General features: G+C 41.5%; 1 protein-coding gene across 2 annotated transcripts in view; it reads left to right on the top strand.

Moving 5' to 3' along the window:
• LOC120563930 (alanine--tRNA ligase, cytoplasmic-like) overlaps positions 1-21,931 on the top strand; it is a 34,673-nt gene that overhangs the window by 2,515 nt on the left and 10,227 nt on the right. Inside the window, exons 2-14 of one of the 2 annotated variants that reach the window (XM_039808453.1) lie at positions 433-590; positions 776-964; positions 1,817-1,962; positions 2,467-2,658; positions 7,641-7,785; positions 15,397-15,542; positions 15,728-15,836; positions 16,618-16,768; positions 18,027-18,151; positions 19,390-19,534; positions 20,239-20,417; positions 21,233-21,346; positions 21,560-21,766. In XM_039808453.1, coding sequence (XP_039664387.1) covers positions 447-590; positions 776-964; positions 1,817-1,962; positions 2,467-2,658; positions 7,641-7,785; positions 15,397-15,542; positions 15,728-15,836; positions 16,618-16,768; positions 18,027-18,151; positions 19,390-19,534; positions 20,239-20,417; positions 21,233-21,346; positions 21,560-21,766 — 1,992 coding nt within the window. In that variant the 5' untranslated portion in view covers positions 433-446. The remainder of the gene's footprint in view (positions 1-432; positions 591-775; positions 965-1,816; positions 1,963-2,466; positions 2,659-7,640; positions 7,786-15,396; positions 15,543-15,727; positions 15,837-16,617; positions 16,769-18,026; positions 18,152-19,389; positions 19,535-20,238; positions 20,418-21,232; positions 21,347-21,559; positions 21,767-21,931) is intronic. The other variant, XM_039808454.1, reaches the window with a different exon arrangement.

Below are 21,931 nucleotides of genomic sequence, written 5' to 3'. Positions count from 1 at the left end.
TGTAAACCTCGTTAGAAAGCCCAGGAGAGTTATCACACATTTTACAAAAAATAAATGTATTCTCTTATATATGGTGAGATGTACAGTCACGTCTTGGAACATTCAGATGCCATGGAAAAGAACACCAACTCACTCAGCTCCTCGGAAAAGGCTTTTACAACTTTTTAATCAAGAAGTAAAACCGCTAATTTGATCCCACCAATTGTGGCTTCCTTTGTTGCCCTATAACTGAGTTCAGCTGCTGGGAGCATGTTCAGACCAGAGATTCTATTACCATGCTGTTAGCAGTACTAGTAATTTACATACAAATGTTTATGTTGTCACTGTGGAACACAGTCAGGGACCCAGAACAATTTATTAAGTAAAAAGGGAGCTGCCTATTTAAACATGCTTCATGGTTACAGTATTAATTTTTTGTGTATTTTTGTTCAGACAGCTGATTCAGAATGGACTCCTCTTTGAGTGCCGCTCAAATCCGCGAGAAGTTCATTGACTTCTTCCGTCGCTATGAGCACAAGTATGTCCACTCGTCATCCACCATCCCACTGGACGACCCCACGCTGCTTTTTGCCAATGCTGGCATGAACCAGGTACATCATCCATGCGTCTCCGCATTGTTTTCAAATATCGGTGCCTCTATATTTCAAGATGGTTCATTTATATGTACCGACTGATTTACAACATTTTGACTCCGTGCTGAAATGAGGAGATTCTTGTAGCAAACTTTAAATAAAACACGACTCACAAATTTGCTCCTTATATCCCTTCCGCTTAGTTTAAGCCCATCTTCCTCAACACCCTCGACCCGTCCCACCCTATGGCCAAGCTGCGTCGTGCCGCCAACACCCAAAAGTGTATCCGTGCAGGAGGCAAACACAACGACCTGGATGATGTGGGTAAAGATGTCTACCACCACACCTTCTTCGAGATGCTCGGGTCCTGGTCCTTTGGTGACTACTTTAAGGTATTTCACTGTCATACTCTGCAGTTAGTTTTTGTCACCAACCCGACTGAAGTTGGATATATCAGCAGATAGTGATTTATTTATTTTTTAAATTGTGACCAAGATACTAAGCGGGACATTTTGCAGTTGAAAAATCTACTTGTCAGTGCGCTCTGTTTCTAAATTACCTCAAACCTAGTTTGGCATTTCTGTACTGCAATTTCTTGCAACTTATTGGCCAATATGTCCACCTATACATGTACTGATATATCTGCCACAAGCTAATATTGAGCAATCTGTCAGAATTATTGGTCTAGCTCTACTTACAAGTTGATCTGCTGCAGTGGCCTTCATTTTGACATGGAGGAAAGTGGTAAGCTACAGTATATACAGAAGAATATACAGATGGAAATTAGCCTTTGGGCTACAATCTGGCACTTTTAAGTGTACTGCTGTACATGTTCATTAAATGTGCATTGTCCTGAAAATAAATAAATAAATAAAAATAAAAAAGTATATACAGAATAATATGCAGAAAGCGCGATAATCTTGTGTCCTTACTGTGGCTGAGTGTGTGCTTTTGTGAGTAAAACATGGTCTAATGTAGCGAAGACTTTCTTTCTGCTGACTTGATACAGAATGTTACCTGTGTTGGGCAATATTACAACTCAAATATGACTATTTGACATGGCTGATTCAGCGAGGAGAATCAATTAAGAAACTAGCTTCATTAACATGCAAGAATTAACTATTGGAGTTTAAGGATTTTTATATAATTTTTTCTTTTTACTCTTCTGTCTTGTTATCCTTTCTGTCTTGTCTTGTCTCTTTCTTCCCTCTGCTTATTCTGCATCTTCCCACCTCCCCCTGCAGCAACTGGCCTGTAAGATGGCCTTGGAGCTGCTGACCCAGGAGTTTGGTATTCCCATAGACCGTCTGTACGTCACCTACTTCGGGGGTGACGCTGAAGCAGGCCTGGAGCCCGACCTGGAGTGCAAACAGATCTGGATCGACCTAGGGTGAGCCTAGCTTGAGAATGAGATGTATTGGTGAACGCATCAGATAAAGGCATTTGCTTTAGGGCATCTCTGAGCAACTTTTAATAATCACAGCCCGCTGTGAATTATTTTTCTATAACATATATGCAGAGATATTTTTACTTGGTTGCTTTGCCTTTTCTGATTTTTCAGAAAGAGATTTACCTCACCGTTATCAGTGCAGACATATACATGTATTTTATTTATCATATACCATTTATATCTTCATTTTGTGACTGCTATCTAATGGCATTTTAATAAGCAGGCAGTTTAGGACAGTCATGAAGTCTCAGGGGGTGAACATTCACATCAAGTACGACTCAAATAAATTATTGCACAAAAAAGGCACCCACATGAAAGAAAAATAATCATTTGTTTTGCTTATCGAGGTTTTCACACTTTGCACATATGTCCTAGTTGTCACAAAACAAATTTTTTACCTATTAACAGAAGCGATTTAATAAAATCCTCTCTGTGTTCTCTCAGAATGGAGGAGGCTCGCATCCTGCCAGGCAGTATGAAGGATAACTTCTGGGAGATGGGAGACACCGGCCCCTGCGGTCCCTGCAGTGAGATGCACTTTGACCGCATTGGAGGGAGGGACGCCTCTCACCTGGTGAACATGGACGATCCTAATGTCCTGGAGATCTGGAACCTGGTGTTCATCCAGTTCAACAGGTAACAGGCTCACAGACGGACAATGATCAGAGTATGTTAAAAGATAGGTACCTCATGATTTACCTCACGATTATCAGTGCAGACAGACTGTATTGTACGGTGGCCCTGAGGGCTCAACACACTGCAAATTACAAATAGACACAACACAACAAATGAAGAAACCTCTTCACCAATTTTGACAACACGTCATGCCCAGCATTTAGAAAAAGTGCTGCAAATAGAGAAACGCGCTGCAAGAAGCTCACAACAACACAACAGAAACTGTTTTCACAGGACACAAAAGTGATGCACACTGTTGGTTGACTATCCATGAAATTTAGTAGTCAGGTTTTTTTTGGCTTATTCTTCACCTTGTGATGATTCAGATATTATTGCAGAATATCTGCGATAACCTAGCATTAGCCTTTTGCTTATTATTATTATTATTATTATTATTATGATACTAGTGCAGGGCCCCGTTTGGAGCGCGTACCTGTTTGGAACAGGCCGATTGCTTGGTTCCCAGTATTTTTTCCCCGCAAGTTTATCTAACTTTGAGCGCGGTTCAATCAGGCGTGGCTCGGCTGAGGCTCATTAAGAGATTTGCGTACATCCAGGTAGCCATGTGACCCTGGCGGAGGAAGGTGGGAGCCTGGCTCAGCCTGCCAGCCAGCGGCTTCCCCAGCCTCTTCTCTTAAATAGCATGCAGAACGGCCGGAAGAATGTGCACAACTGCCGGTGACAAAACAATGTACCGGAGAGCCCAAGAGCCTTGGCGTTCATCGAATGTTCTGTGTACGATTGTATTTGCATGTAGGGTAGACAGCAATCAGTTTTTGGCGGATAACCACTTTTTGGCATATGACACCGGTAGCCAGTGAACCGCAATCAATGTCTGTATCACTTTTTGGTTAGAGTTCTGTTCTGTAGTGTTGTGGGCGTCTTGCTGCCCGTTTCTCTTGCAAAGCTCTTTCTAAATGCTGCGCATAGGTTGTCAAATTGGTGAAAATGTTCCTTCATTTGTTTGTGTTTTGTCTATTTGCATGCATGTTTTTTTTCTTAATTTGCAGTGCAACAGTAGCCATAATAATAATAATAATAATAATAATAATAATAATAATAATAATAATAAGGGTGAGGCTATTTGCACCCCTGGTACAATTAGCAGTGTATGCTATTTGCACCCTGGTGCAATTAGAAGTGCTATTGGTACCCTGGTGCAATTAGAAATGAATGCTATTCGTACCCCGCCGGTGCACACAGCAATGTGTTCTATTAATACCCCATCTGGTACAAATATCAATGTATGCTATTTGCACCCCTGTGCATTTACAGTACCTTGGCATATAGTTACACACAGTTATCCATACTACTCATGTATTACACCTTTTTGGAATATTATCGCCCTGACATTCTTACCCTAACCATAACCAATCCCACTCCTGTTGCCTAAACCTAACCAACCCAACCAGAGCAGGCATATTCATGAGTGTTTTTTTTTAAATTTCGCGTTCGCGGGCCCTGACTTGCGCAATTGCATGCAAATTATCCAATCCAAAATTAAAAAAATAAGATTGCCTCACAGTGGAATCGAACTCCAAACTCCCATACCAAAGGTAAGCGTACTATCCACTCACCTAGCAGCTCTTACGGAATATTGTAGAACTGTTTAAGACTTGGTTTCTTCAAGCCTCGGTTGCTAGGTAACGGTACTGTATACAAAAAATAGGTACTAGCTAACAAACTAACGGTTGTATGCTGTATGTAGTTTCTGCGGTCATGGAAGATGAACGTCCGCCATGATTTCGGTGCACGCGAGCAATGTGTTTTTGTTGTTACGTCACAGGGTGTAAATAGCTCAGCTGTGTGGCCGAGGCTATTCGTACCGGGGGTGCAAATAGACACTCCATCATAATAATAATAATAATAATAATAATAATAATACATTTTATTTAAAGGCGCCTTTCTCGGCACTCAAGGACACCGTACAGTAGGGCTGCACGATTATGGCCAAAATGATAATCACGATTATTTGTTAAATTTTAACCAAAACAAATTGTATTGTCACATAATTATAATTGCTTTCACATCCATATTGTGCTACATTCCTGCCAATACATCCATATTGTGCTACATTCCTCCTTTGTTGAAGGATACTATCTGTTGTGCGACCGCTTTCCAAACATGCGTGTTTGCCGTGAAAACATACAGGCAATTTTCTGTTCACGTTAACGGCGCATGTTAAAATCCGGGGCCAATAGGACATCGGTGCCCTGTATCTACCGGACGAAATAGCAACGCGGATTACGGTGCAACTTAAATGTCTGCCTTGCCCTCTGATGCTCCAAAAGAGGTTGTGGTTAGAGGTTAGAGAGCTAGTAAACACTAATAACACTTTACACAGCAGGTAACGTTAGCCTACCATTAGCTACAGTAGTGACTGGATTAAAAATGGCTAAAATGCTGACAGCTAAACAGTGTAGTGTGACTGGATGTCACTGGAGAGGATTCTGACAGCGGGACGTACAACAGTCTACTGCTAAAGCTATGAGCTAAAAGACTCAAACTAGCACTGGTCACTGCTGTTGTCTGAAAAATAAAACGGATGGGACAAAATGTTGCGTTTACTGGTAAACTGGTAAACTTTGTGACAATTTATGACCGACTGCTATCTGGTGTGGAATTTTCCTCACGTTAATCTGTCCTCTGTGACTGTCTACGTCTAAACTAAGCTGCGCGGTGCAGGGAACAACTCTGATTTGATTAATTGTGCAGCCCTACCGTACAGGGATACAAAAGACATTAAAAGCAGCAAAAAATAAAGAATACAACCGCAATAAAACAACAGAAAGAGGCAGAGCAAGTGGAATAGGCAGTTTTAAGCAGATGTGTTTCGTGTTGCAATTTGAAATGGGGGACTGAATCAATGTTTCTGAGTTGCGGTAGTAAAGGCATCGACCTTTGTATTGATATGTGGACCAAACAATGCTTTTTCAGAATAAGTAAAGTGACTCATAAATGTTTTAGACCACATAGTTCACAGGTTTTGTGGTCAAACTGATGCAGTTATTCACACATCAAATATTATTTTAAGTACAGTTATAAAATAATTTGTGGGATAAATGTTAAATCTTTCTGGTTCTTTGCGTTTGTTTTCACCTTCACGCTAACACCTCATTGCTGTGTGGTAATATCTGTCTGTTTCAGGCGAGGCTTGTAACCAGTTTAGTGGGTTATATAAAGAACATTTAACTGATCATAAGCTTAGTGACAGCAACACACCCAAACATAAACCTAAACCAGGAATTTAGGTCAGGTGGTGTTGTAATTTGGCAACACCTTTCATTATCATCTGTTTTGTCCAATATAAAGTGCAGCTACTGAATTAGATGTACACACCCTCACTCCACACCTCTACGATTTTATTCTATTGTTAGTGCAGTCAAAACAAAATAAAATTGTTACTTGGCCCTAGGGCTGTCCCAAACGATTAATCTAGTGATTATTTTTTCAATTAGTCGACTAATCTAACGATTCAGTTTTCAATAAGCGATTATTTTCCCATTGCTCAATTTTTAACAATTTACACAAACCAAACTCTATTTATTAAAATTGTTTAACACTGCACTATTAAAGTAAAATTAATTTGTAGTGCAACCTGAAGCCAGATGTAGGCTATCAGTCCAACCACAAAATAGTCACTTTCAGGAGGAATACAAAAATAAAAACTTAAAGTAAACAGACCAAGTGCAAAAGAGTAGCCTGTATTTGCTTTTTTTTAACAGTAGTAGGTAAAATAATGAATACGATCTTGTTTAACATCCAAGCTCTTCTCCCTTTTAATCTTACAGTAAAAAAAGTGCAATTTTAGCAACATATGAAATCAGATGTATCAAATAAATCCAACATAAGACAAGTTGCAGAGTGTCTAATATAACAGTCTGTAATCGATTGGGTCGCTCATGATGATGGTAAACCAAAAAAAATAACACTGCCGACTGACAGATGATGATGCTTAATGTTAAGTCATAGCGGGGCATTAAAACGCATCAACGGACTAATGTACCGTTGGGCTACTACTGGGAACACTTTCCGTGTCACTATGTTGATAATTGCACACGTCTACAGTGCACGTTGTGCCCGGCCTGGCCCGACACGTAACTGGAATTATGAGCCCAAGCGCGTTTTTAACCCGACAATTTTTTAATACGTGGGCCGTTATAACTGACGTTTATAAAGGACTCGTGAGATATCTGAAACAATCTGGCCTGGTTGCGCAATTATCGAAGACCGTGCTACAGATGGGGGAGACATGATTTTAGCCCAGTTTACCTCGCACTCAAGTCAGTGCAGGACATCTACCCAGAGCTACGGGAGAAGCTGGAGAGGCATAGCTTTCTCCTCACCCTATTAGGCTAATAAAGTAATGATTAAAAAAACACAAATGAAGGGCCCGTCCCGAGGATAGAGGCGGGACATATCAGCCAAACCCGCCCGTGGGTCAAGCTTGGGCAGAGAATCTAAACTCTACTTGGGAGGGAAAGGGACAAGAAGGTGAGCAGAACTTACGGTGTTTTGCTGCTGTTATCCTGACTCTACAGACATTAAGAGTAAAATATTCCCACACTTTAGAAGACCGTGTGCGAGCCTTTTTCTCAACGTGTTGTTGAACTTGCGAGGAATCCATACTTACGCTGTTGCTGGAGGTAGCCGGTTATTTATAGATTTCTATGAGTGATTCGTCGACGCAAATTATTTGTCGACGCATTTACATAATGGATTACGTCGAAGAATCGTCCCAGCCCTACTTGGCCCAGTAAACTCATAATCTGGTTTGATGTGAATGGAACAAAACTGGATGATCCTGCTTTTTAACAAATGCACACAGTAAGAAAAAACGGTGTGCTTTCACATTATGAGACTGCCTCTCTCAAAGTGCATGCTCGTATACTGATCAGTCAATCTGTGTTTGTAACTGTTGTTTCTCGTTCCATCCTGCTTAGGGAGTCCGAGACTGTGCTAAAGCCACTGCCTAAGAAGAGCATCGACACAGGGATGGGCCTGGAGCGCCTGGTGTCCGTACTGCAGAACAAGATGTCCAACTATGACACTGACCTCTTCATCCCGTACTTTGAAGCTATTCAGAAGGTACTGAAAATGCCCCAGATTTGTGTAACTGAATGGAAAGGGGGGTATAAAAAAAACGTTAGTGTCTTACGAACCTCTCTTCACATCGCCGTCAATTGGATCCACCACACAGCACACATGTAAAAAGAAAATGCGTCCCTTTTAAAGCTAGTTTGGCTTTTTCTCCCATTAATTCCTTCTTCCAAAACAGTGAAAGAACACTAGGGGCAAATGCCATGACTGGCGTGTTAAATGCATGCCAAATTAATCAAAGCACAAAAGGCCAAATTGCCTCTTAAATTACCATATGGCCGCTTCCTTTTTGAAATGGAGTCTGGCGCAGTGCTCACTAGGGCTGTCAATCTTCCTCTATAATACTATTCAAATTCCATTCCTTAATTTATTTAATATTCGAATAATAAATGCTCAAATTCATCCTATTATTAATATTTACGACATTACACAGGCTTATGGATTGCCAATGCCACTATAGCATGTGGTTGTTGTTACACTTTCTTTCCACTAGAGGGACTATAAACATTACAATAAACATTTAGAAACAGGTGATTGCTTTCTTATTAACAATAAAACAGCAGAACAAAATGAATGACTTTAATTTGTCAACTTTAATGAACATTTTTTTATATATAAAAAAAATGGGTGCTGAGACTGCATCAATAACTGCACAGCATTTTCTTTTTTTTTTATACAACAAAAAAACAATGGATGCGGAGACTGCATCAATAACTGCACAGCTTCTATTGAACACAACCGATCTTCACAAATGGAAGAAAAACAATTAAAATAAAATGAAGATCCCTTAATCAAAGTGCGTAACATTTACATTCAACATTTCAAACGACATTGGCAGGATTTAATCCCTAAGGTTGTTGGCCAAAAACACAAGACAATCAACGTTTTCTGAATCTAGTGCAGAGCGTTTTTTATTTACTATAATCCCAGCCGTGGAGAAAACCCTTTCTGCTCTAACTGAGGTGTCCGGGATGCTCAAGTAGCGCCATGCCAGCTGGGCAAGGTGGGGGTACTTAGACTGTGACGTCTTCCACCATGATAATGGGTTGCTATCGGTGGGTAGTGGGGTCTCACTTTCATAGATCAACATTTCTTGCTCTAGCACGGCTCCTACATCTAAGGGACCACCTGATGCGTCTGCTCCTTGGCGGTAAACATCACCAAAAAGGTCCCCCATAGCACTGAGAGCGGTTTTCTCCTGGCGCGTTATCCCCGTAGCCATGGCTGCTCGCTCCGCAAACGCTGGCAGCTGACTTATCTCTCCTTTTATTTTCTCCCGTACCTCCTGCCGTTGGTCTCGTTCCAAATGAATTAGCCGATGGAAATGCGGGTCAAGGTAGCTAGCCGTATTAAGCAGCTTGAAGATCTTTGTCTGGACTGTATCGATTGTAGAGGTCCGTCTTTATCTTCGTTTTCATTTAATTGAGTGCTGCCGGATCACCGGTGGATGGCTGAAGATGTGACAAAAGTACATACTTCAGGGGGAGAACAGCTGATGCTGTTGGAAATCGGTCGGTGGATAACGCCTCAGTGGCCACTTTGAATGGCTTAAGCACTGCTCTCACCTACGAAAATACACACAAACATAATTAGAATAACTTTATGGCTAGCAGCTTAACGTAACACAGCTATGCGTATGCAGCTATGCCCTCTTCTGTATTATTAATGAAAAATCTAGCCTATTAATTGGTCAATCAATATCACCTGGTTATTACATGTAATGCATACATACAGTATGTACATCATTTTTGTCACTCGCCTGCTCCATAAGGGTCCACTCGCTGGTAGTCGACTCAAGATGACCAAGTTTCTTCTCCATGATGACCGCTGCTACCGGAGCTTGTTGCTCGGCTGCCGACACACCATGTCATAAGTGCTGTTCCATCTGGTAGCGCAGTCGTTCATTAGCTTTGCAGGTTTAAGACCTAGCAGCTTCTGTTTGGATTCCAAAAGGTAGTTGTCGGTAGTGGATTTGTTAAAATGCAGTGCTGTGGCCTTCAGTCTGCTGATTGGAGTTTCAATAGCTCGCACTGCCAGCCCTTTCCTCACAGCCAGGTTGATGGTGTGTGCCATGCACGGGACATTGACGGCCTTCAGGTGCCTTTCGACAGCATTGATATAATTATCCGCGTTGTCAGTGGTGATGGAAAGCACTGACTCACGACTAACGTTGTACTCCCCGAGTATGTTTGAGCTGCACTCAGCAACGTTCTCGGCGGTGTGGCTTTTCTGCTCTTCAGTTGTTTTGAGAATTACATCTTCTAATTCCCAGTCATTATCGATAAAATGTGCGGTGACCGTCACACATGCCTCTGTGGCAAGTGATGTCCAGCCATCTGTGGTCAGGGCGATCTTTTTTCCACTGATCATTTGTCTGATGTTGTTGTGTCATAGAGTTTCACAACTCTGTCAGTGATTGTTGTGCGGCTAGGAACGGTGTACCTTGGCTCAAGCTCGTGAATAAAGTCTTTAAATCCAGACCCCTGCGTGATGTTGATCGGTCTCATATCTTTACAGATAAACCTTGTAAGTTTGTCTGTTATAGCCTCTTGTCGGACAGCTGGTAAGCCCCGTGATGAGGAGAGAGGCAGAAAAGAAGTAATTCTTGCCTGTTTTAGTGGTGGTTCCTCGGACAGATCGCCTAGCTTGTCAGGGTGGAACGTCATCAGGTTTGCCCTCAGGTTGCTAGTTGAGGAGTGATATTTCATTCGGATTTTGCATATTCTGCAGATTGCTACTTCTTTATCTGTAATTTTTCCATTTATGGTTTGAAATCCAAACCCCTTCCACACATCGCTTCTGAAAAGGAGTGATGATCTCCGTTTCAATGGAGACGTTCTCCGCCATTTTTGACAGTATTGTTTAGGGCTGGACCCGAATATTCAAATATTTGTTCGGTGGGTTGGTATTAGATTTGAAAATTTGACATTCGAATATTCGTTGTTTTTTTTTTTTTGCAACCTGGCATCCCCCTCCTAACGGTTCTCATTTGCGCTTGAATATGTTTGAAATATAAAACTCTCTTTTACAATTTTCTTATATAGCCTAGCCATTTTAAAAGGATGGACAACCCAACCTCGTTATACTTAATACATATATTTGCTTCTTCTTGGACTACTAAAGTGTTCTTACAACGGGAGTATTCTCTGGCTAGAGCGCAGTTTGCATAACATGCATGCCTGAGCTTGTATTTTTGGTTAAGCTGCGTTGCTTTGACATTGTGGAAACTACAATAATAGAAACAAAATGTATTATCCTTTTTACCCGATATTATCAATCTAAATTAATCTACTGCGAAATATAGGAGACTTTGAGATTTTACTGGGACGTCACGTCCCATGCCCCAGTTAAAACGCCCATGAGTTGAATGTCATTACCGTCACGATTCAGCGAAAAGAAGACAAAAATGCCGAAGACTTCATCTGTGTGGGAGAACTTTAAATTAAGGGAGGACAAGACAAAGGCAGAGTGTCAAATATGCAATTTGAAACTGGCCTACCACAACAGCACATCAAGCTTGAGAAATCACCTGAGTTGTGTAAGTACAATGAGCTGCTTTTATCCGCCATTTACACGTGATAAAAATGTGCACTTCATTTTCATGGAAAATAACGTGACTTGCGAATAGGCTGCGGCAGATAATGACGAACAGTAAAAACGTAGCCTACTGTAGTAACAGGGGACAGTGTCCTGCAACAACAAAGCAGTTGCTTCATCTCGCTTGTCTCTTTTACCGTGAAAAAAAGCTGCCTTCAGGTGCGGTTTGGAAATGTTGGTTTCCCCCGCCGCTGCGGCCGCCACCAAAGCTTCAAATATTCGCTGTTGAAAAGCACCGAAGCTTCGAAGATCAAAAACTGGTATTCGGTACAGCCCTGGTATTGTTATGATGATACAGCATGGATAACTTGCACAATTGTGTTACGATTCAAAAACTTTATTGTTCATCAGACGAAACAAAAGCATTTCATTTTCACATGCGTGTAAGCCAAGGGGCGAGAAAAGTAAGATTGCATATACAAAAATTTTAAATATACATTTTAAAAAGCAATATTCGAATAGTAACTTCAACATTCGATAGTATTGATTTTTTTTTTTAATATTCGAAATTTCGGAATATGTTCCAACAGCCCTAGTGCTCACTCCACAGAAAACGCACCAGAACTACATTACATCACTTCCAGCTAACTTCACAGAGAACAGTGAGGGAAGAACAGCATCACCAATCTGTTTTTAAGGGGTGATAGAATGCAAAACTGATTTTACCCTGTCATAGTTGAATAACGACAGTTCGGGCAATTTAGTTAGCAGGAAGAGGGGAGTCACAGGCCCTGGAGCTATGTCAGGGCTGCTAGCCGTAACGGAGCTCAATCGAGCTCACAGCAGGCCGGGGTCTGTGACGGAAGGCAGGCCGGGCGGCGAGGCCGTAGCACCACCGCTGAACTCCGACACACAGTCATACCAAATTTGCAATTAGCCATCAATTTTGGTAAAACGGCCCATATTTGAGCTTTATATAGTTGATTTCTCACATAAAAAAGGCTCAGAAGTGAATTTGGTAAGGAAACATTGCAGTGTCTGGAATATGAGATTCTGTCGGGTTTCTAATGTCGCGTATGTGTATTGGGGATTCGCTCAACCAATCAGCGTGCGTCTCTAAATATTCATGGGCATACCATATTTGGAAGAAAAGCTCTTGTTACAAATAGGGCCAAAACACAGGGATGCATAAGGGGCAATAAAATATCAACCAGGCCATTTTCAGCCCAACCAATGTTACATACCCCATTAGGAGACCATAAGGAACAGTGTGAAATACCCTATATAATCATTCTATCACCCCTTTAAAGGTATAACATGCAGTGCTTTCCTAAAATAAAAAACATGTATAGACTAATGCAAAAGTAATCCCTCTCCATCATCACTTTTGACCCCCTAGAAGTGTGGGGTGGTGTCTGTATCTGCAAAGAACCTGCCCTTTGCCTTGGATTTTCTGTTTTCTTTTTATATCGGAGAGTCGGAACACGTGACCCACTCTCCTTTTTCCATTGCAGATTTAGTACCGCCTCATGTGTGAGGCGAGCGTGGCTGGTCGTCATAGCGACGCCGCAGGAAACTGCCGTGACCTAACACGACACACGCACAGAACGTCGAAGGTGTGTTGTTGCCACAGCCAGAAGACAAATTTTGTTTCAAAAGAAGCTGGAGGCAGCAAAAAAAAAAACACTGCTGGCTAAACTATTTAGAAATGACGGGTTTGTTCGCTAGCAATGATTACGCGGTGATTAGTTACGATTCTCTCCGACCAATCAGTAGTCTGCAGGTTTTCACGTCAACTTTTGGTATCGCCTCAGCTCACTTGGAACCTCGACAGAGGTGATACTAAAAAAAGTACTTGTTAACTAGTACCAGGTACTTTTTTCCATAATAGAAAAACTAAAAAGCCAAGTAGAGTCGACGCGAGTCGAGCAAGTACCATGTAATGGAAAAAATGCCATTTGAGCCCACGTGGATGTGTAACCCCCAGCCATTAGCAACGTTCTCATTTCCAACCGCTGTTTGCCCCTCGCGTCTCATATCGAAACACAAATTTAACTGACACAGACTCATAAAAACAGACAGGGTGAAGCTCTGCATTCACTTATAATCCGACAATGCGGTAGAGCTGTAATCGGGCCTTAAAAAGTTAGGCCTGACAAGGCCCGAGCCCAACAGAATTCGGCCCGAGCCCGACCAGTACATTTTGATTGACAGCTTTTTAAAAGCCCAAACCCGTTTACAGCCCGACATTATTCAGATGTTTGTACGCACAGTCGGATCTTTTGCATTTCACATAACCCACTGGCTGATTATTCTCATTATGCACATGGTCAAACGTTTTTCACACATCAGACTTTGGTTTCTTTGCCGGTGCAACCAAAACATAATCGAAAACGATGCCAGCCTCCGTTTCACCTCCTCAGCATCCATTTTCGTGCTAATCGAAACGCATCACCTTACCGCTCATTTACCGCGCAACCCGGAGCGCAAGCCCGAGCCCGGCCCGAGCCTGTGTAAAATGCTAGAAATTAAACGTCCCATGGCATGAAAATTTCACTTTCAGGTTTTTTAACATTAATATGAGTTCCCTCAGCCTGTCTATGGTCCCCCAGTGGATAGAAATGGTGATAGGTGTAAACCGAGCCCTGGGTAGCCTGCTCTGCCTTTTGAGAAAATGAAAGCTCAGATGGGCCGATCTGGAATCTTGCTCTTTTATGAGGTCATAAGGAGCAAGGTTACCTCCCCTTTGTCGGCTTTGCCCGCCCAGAGAATTTGGCCCACCCATGAGAGAGAGGCATCATGGCTTTCAAACGAGCAAAGTGGCAGTTGGTCAAGGCCACACCCCCACCCTCCACCTTGCTCCCCCCTCTCTCCTCCTCAATAGCTACAGACACAGAAATGGCACATCCTAAGGAAAGCTCATTGTGGGACTGGCTCTAGTGGCTGTAATTCTGCACCAAGGCTGAATTTAGGGAAAGAGACTTCAGATACAGTATTAGGGGACCACTAAGGCCTATATAAAAGCATCCATAGAGCACCATGTCATGGGACCTTTAAGACCGAACCCATTGGGTTCGGGCAAAGAGCTTCAGCTCTACAATGTGGCACCTTCCTGCAGAGGTGTGTATGGGTTTATTTGTGCTTCTTTTAACATACGGTAATTGCGGCAAGACAATGAGAAGAAAAGAGCATTTTATTCCTCTAATGCACTGCTTTTTTTGGCGCTCCCTCTCTTCATTCACTCTCTAGCTCGCTTGACCACTGCTGCGCCCTCTCTCTCTCTGGCTGTTGCAGAAGGAGGGGCCAACTTTGAACACAATGTGTTTCCAAGCAGTACAACGATACTCATTACATATTCTGCCTTTTAACCCAATACTCTCTGGTCTAGCTCAGCTAAAACACAGAAGCCGTCAGGACATTAGCGTGCCGTTCACAACCAAGCCTGTTTGTACCTGGTAGGCTAATGACAACGTTATCTTCACTTCAGCTGTTCAACTGACCCTAGATAACTCACTCCACTGTCCTGCTGTCATTACAGACAAGTGAACTTAACACAGACACTTGCCTCAGTCATGGACTCACATTGGTGCACTCCTGCAGAATGAATAAAGGGACAACACTTGAATAGATATTTTATTTTTGGGGGGGTTCCCATTGTATTCGTCCCCAACCTCTTCAGGACGTTTGGTTCGGTATGCGACATTGGTCGGTATGACCTGTGACCTAAACATGTAAAGTTTAAAAAAAAGAATCTGTCCTCTCGCTTCAGCTCTCTGGCCTTCTTGGTTGCTCTGGTCATGGAAAAGGGTACAGCACAGTAAACAATAAACAAAGTGGCCACAATTGGAACGCATAACAACAGAGATGACAATGGAAGTCCATGATCTATAAATAAATAAGGTGTATTTTGCATAATTGGTACTGTTAAATAACATCCAGTTGAAACATACGGAACATGACAGGTGGTGCTGATGAAGGGCTATGGGTGTACAGTATATCAGAACAAAAGCTGGGAACTCCTGATCTAATACACCGTTTAAACATAGTTTGTATTTGTTTCAGGGTACAGGTGCTCGACCTTACACCGGTAAAGTAGGTGCCGAGGATACTGACGGTATTGACATGGCCTACCGTGTGCTGGCTGACCACGCCCGCACCATCACCATCGCCCTATCAGATGGCGGCCGACCTGATAACACAGGAAGAGGGTGAGACATGAACATTGCAGAGCAAAAAGGAATGACAAAAAAATAATCATAGATTGTGTGTTAGCACAACATGCTGATACTGCAAAACTACACCCAATTTTAGACAGCGTGGCTATAAATGCTTTGTTTTGCAGTACATTTTTAGTACTTTATTGTAATGTTTTGTTGTTTCCATCATGTTTTAGTTATGTGTTGAGGAGGATCCTGCGTCGCGCAGTCCGTTACTCTCACGAGAAGCTGGGAGCTCAGAGAGGCTTTTTTGCCTCTCTGGTGGATGTGGTGGTCGATTCCCTGGTGAGATTTTCTTTCTTCACTTTCTTTTAATTCTAGCCTCAATGGTCTGCATGTGACACATATCAACTTGAGAGGAGTGGACTTTTTTAAACTGGTGATGGCCTCAGTAGGGGTTTTCCATAACTGTTAAAATGGATAAAAGTTTAGTGCAGGTATGTCCAGAACCGCTGAGGCTAACATTAATATAAGATTAAAAAGTACTGTTTGCTGGTTAAAGCAGAGCTAGGCAGTTTTCTGGAGAAAAAAACCCCCAAAACACCAGAATTTGACAAAACAGCCCCCTGCAGCTCTCTCCTCTCTGTCCACCCCCCTTCATACAGTAACATGAACGAGTACTAGTCATTCATTTTATCCCGATGCCGTTATAAAGCGGCATTTCTATGTTTCTTTGTAAAGCCCTTTGAAATGACAGACTGTTATTTGAGGCTCTAGCTAGCTACATAGGCATGTAGACATGACTTTTGTATGGGCACCAGGGCTGAGCAATAACATAACATAACATATTTTGTCCAAATTAAGGTTTTTAAGCAAACATGTAATTAAAACCTGCCAAAAGAGTAATGTGAAGTTTTTTTCTTCACTTCTAAAGGATTTCATTTTGTGTGTGACAGTGGAACACAGTTCATTGCATGAAATGGTAATAGTAACTTCTAACATCCAGTTCCTAACTGATGCTGTAAATAGGTGACCTCCTCTCTATGATCCCTCGTTTTTCTCTTCTCTTCTCCTATCTCATCTCCATCCCTCTTTCGCCCCATCTTCTTTCACTCTCATTCTCCAGGGCAACGCCTTCCCGGAGTTGAAGAAAGACCCAGAAGTAGTGAAGGACATTATTAATGAGGAGGAGGTGCAGTTCCTGAAAACCCTCAGCAGGGGGCGCCGTATCCTTGATAGGAAGATCATGAGTTTGGGAGACAGCAAGACCATTCCAGGTGAGACTCAGTTACAGAGAAGCGCTTGTGTGCACACACGTTACGTGTCATATGTTTTAGCGGAAAGAGCTTAGATTTATTGTAAGAAGAGAGAATGTGTTAAACTGCTTCAAAAAATCTGTTAACGTAGAAATTAGGCCTGCACGATTCGGGGAAAAATATGAATCACGATTTTTTAGCTTGGAATTGATATCACGATTCTCTGCCACGATTTTTTTTTTCTCACAAAGTGTAATGTTTATTGCACACATGAACCATGACAAAACAAAACAAATTGGCAGTACCAGACATACATTTTTTTTTTGACACCTATAGCACATTGCGCATCACCACAAGCCTGTAAACATAGAGGCTTCAATGAATAAAGAAAATAAAGTACATACTGGCCATTTAAGTACAGTAGGCTACCAAAAATAGTGACATATAACACATTGAATAAAATATGGCCCTGATACAGGCTCTATCTGAACTCCTTGAACATGTCTTTACATAATTAAAACATGTTGATGTCAATGTCAAATGCTTTCAATGAATTAATTGAAGGCGATTTAATTGAAAGTCATTTCAAAGTTAAATTGTGAACAGGTGAGTCGAGATCGCGATTTTAGAACGATTTATCGTGCAGGCCTAATAGAAATCATCATTTTAAAAAGTTCTCTCAATCATTCTCCTTTTTATCCTTCCATACCTTATATCTCTCCTCACCACCCACACTACTTTCTCTCTTTGCTCTTTCTTACTATCACTCCTTCCCTCCCTCCATTGCTTTTTTATTTATTTATTTATTTTATTTAAATTCAATCACGATGTGTTTCTTGGCATTATGGATTGTTCTCTCTTCCTTCATTCATCTTTTTGAGCTTGCATGATGTCTCAAATCGTTCTTATTCAATATAATAAAAAATAAGTCAGATTGGCTGAAGGAAAAGGGACTACAATTAGAAATAAAAAAAACATTCTTGTCATAAAGACCGATTATTGTATCCCTCAGGATTTTTAAATGTATTTCTCATTTGTCCCAAGGGCTCACCATAATGGATGAGACATTACTGATGCTAATGCATCTAACAGACGGTGTTGAAAATACATTAACGGCACAGACAACCATTTGCTTTTCACATCTCACGTCTCGCTGATATGTATGATACATTATTTTATAGCAACAACATGTTTACTGTTTGAATCAAGTAGTCTTTGACGACAAACGCCTCTCCCGCATATCAAGCCGTTTCTTTCCCTTCTTTGTTTGCACGTCCAGGTGACACAGCATGGCTGTTGTATGACACATACGGCTTCCCTCTGGACCTGACCTCCCTCATCGCAGAGGAGAAAGGCATGGTGGTGGACATCGCTGCCTTCGAAGAGGAGAAAAAGGCAGCACAGGTGAGGAGACGGAAGGAGGAGTGGAGGGAAGTGAAGGAAACCTTCTGTGTTAAATGATTGTTTGTTTGAATTTGGCCTTGACCACTCTGTAAAAGGACACTCCACTGAGCAGTGTTTTGTGTCCACTACCGTGGGAACATATTTAGCCTCGTGTCAGCGTTCTCCAGTATTGCACAGTAAGTCAGAATCACGGGCTGTGCACCTGCTGTTTAAATGAACCCTCGTTTACTTTACAGCGCTGTGCTAATCCCTTGTTGTTTGATTTTTCAAAAAGATTGATCTCTTTTCTAGTTTACTGCAGCCTCAGACTGCTCTCACACTGGTGTCCGACACATGAGTGAACTAATGTCTGTACACATACAGGCACCGCAGATCAGCTCCCTACCAGATGGGGAGTTTGACACACTATGCCTTTTTCTATATTTCCTTCTTATCCTGCCATGTACACTGGGTTTATTACAGCAAATATGATACCATAGCCTTGCAGTAAGTCCAAACATTATAACATTATAAGCTTTACAAAGATAGGATGTGTTCCAGGCCGGTTGTGCATTAGATTGTACCTAATAATAAAATAAACTGGTAAATCCACAGTGAACACGAGTGAGAGAGACCAAGTGTTTGTGAAAGTACACCCACTTTTATTTATAAAGTATTGTTGCCTCGTATGCACTTTTAAAACCCGAGCAGATAAATGGATATGAATGCATTTTAAGGAAGTCAGCAAATTCAGATTTTGTTGACTAGATAGAGTCAAGTTTAGAGTGCAATGAAAAAGATATGCTCTGAGCCCCACGATAAAATGTCCCCTTTATCCAGTCACAAAATAAATTGCAGTTTAGTTAAACCAAACCTATAATTTGCTTTGGTTATTGATAATACAGCAAATTTCACCTTTTTTGTTTTGTTTTATTAATTTATCTTTAAAAGGTTTTTAAGTTTGATTCCACTTGTCCTGGGGTAAAGCCTCGCTATCTCTGCTTACTATTTTGCAAGGGCACCATTGCTGCATCCAGGGCTTAGCACAGATTGATTTAAAGTAATACGATCACGCTAGAGCATCAATTCCCCCTCATCCCAAAATAGATGAGCAGTGTATCAAGACCATACTCCAGCGCTGACGCAGCACTGCGGACATAGGTGTGGTACTGCGAGACTAGAGTCCATTCTGTGGTGTATTTAAGTGTTAAGTGTTGTAGATGTTGTGTTTTATAACTGAACAACAACTGTGTGTGTAGTTAAAGTCCCAGGGTAAGGGCGCAGGAGATGTGGACCACATCATGTTGGACATCTACGCCATTGAAGAGCTAAGAAACAAGAACATACCCGCCACCGATGACTCTTCCAAATACAGTTACACCTCTGAGGAAAACGGCAACTACAGTTAGTGTTTGTCATTCTCACAAATAGTGCTCATATTATGCTTTTTGGCTTTTTCCCTTTCCTTTATTGCGTTGTATATCTTTTTTTGTGCATGTAATAGGTTTACAAAGTGAAAAAGCCCAAAGTCCACCCCAAAGGGACTCACCATCCCCAACAGAAAACACTGTTCACAAACTGCTCCAAACAGCTCTATTGTAGTCCAGCCTTGATTTCCGTGACAAACGTGCGTGCTAGCGTGGCACGCCCTCATACTCTGCTTCTGACTGGCTAGTAGTCCTTACCTAGCTACTGCGCATGTGCGACTCCCAACAAAGATGGAACAGAAGTGAGATGTCTCACTCTGTAGCTAATACGGAAAGCTCAACACACAGGGTGAAAAGAGGAGCTGTGCGCAGTACAACAAAAATATGGTGTTTTTTGAAAGTTAAACCATGTAAACCTATTCTGATATAACCTCTAAATACAGTTATGAACCTGAAAATTAGCATAATATGAGCACTTCAATTTTAGTTGGACAGCTGTATTTACAGAACATTTCACGCTCTAACTCTAACTCTTAACGTGTGTGTGTGTGTGTGTGTGTGTGTGTGTGTGTGTGTGTGTGTGTGTGTGTGTGTGTGTGTGTGTGTGTGTGTGTGTGTGTGTGTGTGTGTGTGTGTGTGTGTGTGTGTGTGTGTGTGTGTGTGTGTGTGTGTGTGGTCTAGAGTTTGAGCAGACCTCAGCCACAGTGCTGGCCCTGCGCTGCGACCGTGCCTTCTGCGATGAAGTGACCACGGGTCAGGAGTGCGGTGTGCTGCTGGACCACACATCCTTCTACGCCGAGCAGGGCGGACAGACATTTGACGAGGGCTACATGGTTCGAGAAGACGACAGCACAGAGGATGTAAGTGCTGCAACAACATGTGCTTCTCAGTGGTTTGTAATGAGCTCCACTGATGCTGTTTGAGATTGTTTTATAAAAACACCTTAAGGTCTGAGGTACTAAAAAGAAGCCCTCATTAAAGTCATTTTCCGGAGTCGGTGTGTTACTTTTCTCCCAAACTACATAGTGGTCATGTTGCAGATAAAAACTAAAATCCATGTTTCAAAGCTAAAATGAATTCACCCTTTTTAAATAGAACTAGTGGGGCTGATAGCTGGTGGAGATATATATATATATATATATATATATATATATATATATATATATATATATATATATATATATATATATATATAGATATATATATATATATATATATATATATATGATAGATAGATAATAGATAGATAGATAGATATAGAGAGAGATATAGAGAGAGATATAGATATATATTCATGTTTCCAGATGACCATCTGTAAAAAAAAAAAAAAAAAAAAAAAAAAATATCATTTTTGCTGAGAATGTGAGGACTTGCTAAAGGAACCTGTTCTATTTTGATAAGTCTTATGTTCTCTTTCGTATCCAACACCATTTCTTAAAACACTTCAAAAACTTTGAAGCCATATATATATATATATATATATATATATATATATATATATATATATATTCTCCAAATGCTACTACAAAATACACACACAATCCATCAGGTTAGTTAGAAGGCTGGCTAACAAGCTGGATTTGAAATTTTTTGCTTGTTTTCTAATGTATTTTTTTTTTTTTTGCAGAACATAAACCTAACATCTGTCACTCCGTCTTTCTTCATTTCTTTGCAGCGGATGGAGTTCACGGTGAAGAATACGCAGGTTCGAGGAGGTTACGTTCTCCATCTGGGGACGGTCTATGGCAGTCTGAAGGTTGGAGACCGTGTTACCTTGCGTGTAGATGAGGTAAGAATAGAATAATATATGCAGGATTTGAAATGTATTTAACCATATAATCAAGATACACACACATGATATTGTTCGTTATCGTGGCATGAAAATAAGTTTATGACACATTTTCAGGATCTGTTTCGGAGCTCTGTCTGTTTTATGCCTCTAGGTGAACCCCTGACTTGTTTATTGGACATACATGTATGTCTGTTCATATTCTCTTTCCAGGCTCGTCGTAGGCCCATCATGAGCAACCACACCGCCACACACATCTTGAACTTCGCCCTTCGGGGGGTTTTGGGGGAGGCAGACCAGAGGGGCTCCCTGGTCGCCCCTGACCGCCTGCGCTTTGACTTCACTGCTAAAGGTGCCCTGAGCACGGGGGAGGTCCGCCAGACTGAGGAGATCGCTTGTACCATGATAAAAGAAGCCAAGGTCGGTGGGGGAATACACATGAAATACACACACACCAGATAGTAGTTTATTTTTTACCGAAAGGGCAAGAGAATGTTGCCTTTTAGATAGTCCTAAATTATTTTCATGTAGGTGATGGTTCTAGCTCAAACTGTTTAATTTGAGCTACCATCCTCTGGCTTCCCC

The sequence above is a fragment of the Perca fluviatilis genome, chromosome 8 (assembly GCF_010015445.1).
Source record: "Perca fluviatilis chromosome 8, GENO_Pfluv_1.0, whole genome shotgun sequence".
Lineage (NCBI taxonomy): Eukaryota > Metazoa > Chordata > Actinopteri > Perciformes > Percidae > Perca > Perca fluviatilis.
The sequence above is the reverse complement of the archived record's forward strand: the minus strand, read 5'-3'. Positions and strand labels throughout refer to the sequence as shown.